Source organism: Morone saxatilis, unplaced genomic scaffold (genome assembly GCF_004916995.1).
Source record: "Morone saxatilis isolate NCDOM2014 unplaced genomic scaffold, NCSU_SB_2.0 Contig17, whole genome shotgun sequence".
NCBI classification, from domain to species: Eukaryota; Metazoa; Chordata; class Actinopteri; family Moronidae; genus Morone; species Morone saxatilis.
Window position 1 is genome coordinate 1,851,712 of NW_023339729.1, and position 3,572 is coordinate 1,855,283.

General features: G+C 37.2%; 1 protein-coding gene across 1 annotated transcript in view; it reads right to left on the reverse strand.

The window, feature by feature from the left end:
* The window catches only part of wdr17 (WD repeat domain 17), a gene marked incomplete at its 5' end in the record, with an annotated part of 17,765 nt that overhangs the window by 3,023 nt on the left and 11,170 nt on the right, over nt 1-3,572 (reverse strand). Inside the window, 5 exon segments of the mRNA XM_035660476.1 lie at nt 398-537; nt 730-829; nt 1,550-1,638; nt 1,811-1,943; nt 2,794-2,858. Coding sequence (XP_035516369.1) covers nt 398-537; nt 730-829; nt 1,550-1,638; nt 1,811-1,943; nt 2,794-2,858 — 527 coding nt within the window.

The following is a 3,572-nucleotide window of genomic DNA, read 5'->3' on the forward strand; positions in this document are numbered from 1 at the left end:
CTGTTACACAGGGGTAAGTGGTCTGCCGATAGTTGCTTTCACCGGGCTTCAACTAGGGTTTGCAGTAGATGGAGGTCAGAACACCCCCAGTTTGGAGAAGTAGACAGGAGCACTGAAGCTATAAGCAATATAGTGCTGTCTCCTTTTCCAAACTGGGGGTCTACTGTGGGTTGTACACTGACAGACTACATACAACCCCACTTCACTCATCCACTAACAGTATATGAGCACAACACTAAGAGACCAAAATCAAATAGCTTAAAAGTAGGAGAAAAAAAATATATAAGTATACATTTTACAAGAAAAAAATTACACTACAAAGTTAAAACTGGAAACTTCTTTTAACAAAATAATAACAGAGTTTCCACTAACTGGACATGCATAGATGGAGACATACCATGTAGGTGTGGTCATGTATTTCCTGGCTAAGAGTTCAAGGCAGTATGCAGTGCTCTGATTGGCTGCCTCTCCCAGGCTGAGTCCGACACATGCAGCCAACTCCAGCTCATTACCTCGGATGAGGCTGGACATGGCTAGCTAAAAACATAACACACACATGCACACACATTTCAGACACATTTTTTGTCTGTTTTCTGATCATTATCATGAATGATCAGTAATGCTAAAGGAGATGAAACTGCATCATATTCTTTATTTCAGGGCACATTACATATAGAAACAAATATAGTGTAGGTAATAATGGTGATATGCACTGACTCTGGTGTGTACCTGGACGTTGTCCACAGCTAGGTGGCAGCATGCAGCAAGGACAGAGCATCCATCCTGGAAGTACCACTCAGCTAGTTCCTTACACACCTTATGGAGGAGACTGGACGGGGAAAAAAGCTAATAAAGCCAGGGATTGTGCTCAAAACACAGCAGCCCACATATATCCTGGGGTTAATTTCAGAGATCAATCAAATTAACCTAAACTTTTATTAGCAAGAATGACAAGCTTATTTTGTTTCTTACAAGACCAAAGCAAGAAGCAGTGTATTTAGACATTTAGCCATTTTGGCAAAAAGATTAGTGTTTGGGAATATGAATGAGCAAAGTAGAAGAAGTGCTGTAGGAGTGGTTTAAGAAGTTATTATTGGCATTTTGAGCCACTGTGAAACCTGATAACTACTGGGATGTATTGGAATCACAGCTGACTACAGCTTCTGTTCTACTTGATTAAGAAAAACTACAAAGGTTTGGTTGGAGAACATTTGGACTGTTCAGCTTTCAATTGAATGTTTCTCTTTTTTTTCTCATGTGCTGTTTTCCATGCTGAAAATAATAATTTGACAGAAGTAATCCCTAATAATATTGTTAGTAAAAAAGACCGTATTTAAAGGTTGTCATAGTGACATCTGCATTATAACTATCCTACCTGTTGGCTGCTAAACTACTCAGTTGTTTGATTAAATCTGTTTCAGTCTGAACCTATGTGTACCGGTGTGTCAGATTTGTTCTGCCCATTTTGATCAGATCAAAACATACACAACAAAGCTAAAAAAATAACAGAATATTATCCTTGGTGTGTGCGTGTGTGTGTGTGCCCAACCTCTGGTATTGTTGTCTGTTATCCACATCATTAGTCGTGTGGTTGACTGGAGAGCTCTGAGGTGCACGAATGTTCCCTTCACACGCTCCCTAAAAGTAAAGAATGTTATTATTTTATTATTTCTGATTAATATTATCACAAGCATCAAAATTACTGTTCAATGCTTTCCTCAACTCTCTGTCTTTGTCCCGTTACTTAATTATCCACCCCTCTTCCTCCTCATGCACCCATCTGACACTATTTATCATCATCTCTGTGTACCTGTGCTATTATTAAAGCTTCCAGCAGTTGTCCTCTGCCAGTGAAGAAAGTTACAAGTTTTTTTATGTCTCCTGTGGCGATGCAGTATGGGATAGAATCATCATTATCTTCAGCCATCAGCTGGTCAGCTCTCCTGCGACATGAGCATGTTAAAATGACATACATAATTATTATTATTCAATAATTATAATTATATAATAATTCTTATGCTATTATACACCATGCAACACATTAATATACAAAAATGGGTAAAACTGAGATGACAAAATAAATAATCAAACAGTAAGACAATAACTAACAATAACAACAGAACAATTTAAAGAGCTTAGTTTGCTTAACAGACACTCCTGAAACACAAAGCTGTTCACATGGACTGCAGCACACATTCTGTGATTCTTTTTTACATGTTTTCATTTATGATTATTCATGTTCTAATGTTATTTAGGGGCTTCCTATTGATCTGCTGCATAATTAGCAGCTGTGTTCTTTGTTTTGTTTCTCTCCTACTATGAAGCAATATTCTGAGTTCCCACTGTTACTGTAAAAGGTCTTTAGAGTAAAAAAAAACACATTTAAGTGAAATCTCGTTCTAATAAATTATACCTTTTAGAAAAACAACACAGAAAACAAGAAGCCTTCCAGGCTTAATACCCAAGCATGGGGGGTTGGACACAATAGACCCTTTTCAAGGCAAACATTGACATGTCACAACAGGAAAAGTACAGGTGTAAATAAAAACATTAATCAAGTTTGCGTTCCATTTAGGTGTGCCAGTTTCAGGGCTCTGCCAGTGTGCATGCTGTCTCACTGGCTCTGCTTACTGAAGCCATCGTGAGTGTTACTAGTAACAAAGCAACAACAACACAACATAATGCAGTTAACAACAACAGTAATATAAATACTACCCTTTGTGAAGAGTAGTAGTGTTTTTTGTTGACACTGTGTCAGTAATGGGTTTGATTTAACTCTTAAACATGGTTTACCTCTGCATGAGTTTCTTCCAGTACTTCATGGAGACTCCTGGTGCCACAGATAATGCTTTCTCCCACTGAAAGAGAGATAAATGTCTGATTTGACATCTTGTCAGTGCATTTAATGTTTTTTGAAATCTTGTGCAAAATATTTCAATAGACATAGGAAAATAAATCTCTATCGTGCATCCCTAATAAAAATGCTCACTCCATAATTTTCTTTCTATTAATTTCTGTTTTGTCTTGTCTCTGATAATAGAAATATAATAATTACAGCGACTGCGACCAACAACCCATTTATTAAAATGTGATCTGTATCCAGACACATAATCCAGAAAAATGCATGTTAATGCAAGGTGTAAATGCGTCATTATCATTAAGAAATGTGATCAAATCTGCCTGACCAGACCTGGAGGGAGTCTGGCTTTGGCATTGCGCGTGAATCTTAGGTAGGTGTAATCCATACAACATGCTGGCATCCGTACACAAAATAACTGATACAGATAGTATATGTATGAAATTTAGGTTGTTGTAATGCCTCTAATTACTGATTATACGATTATTCTGTGCCATGAAAGTGGCAAAAGATGTGTTATTCAACAGAACTGTGTGAAAAAATTAGCTACCAATCAAATTACTCACATTGATTTTGCTCTGGAGGACAGAGATCCAATCTCAATGAGCATAACAAGAACGCATTAAAAAAACAGATGCAAAGGCAAGATTGCATTTTAATACCAGTGTAAATGGGGTACAAATATACTTCAAGCTAAGAACTGGCTGTTTTGTTA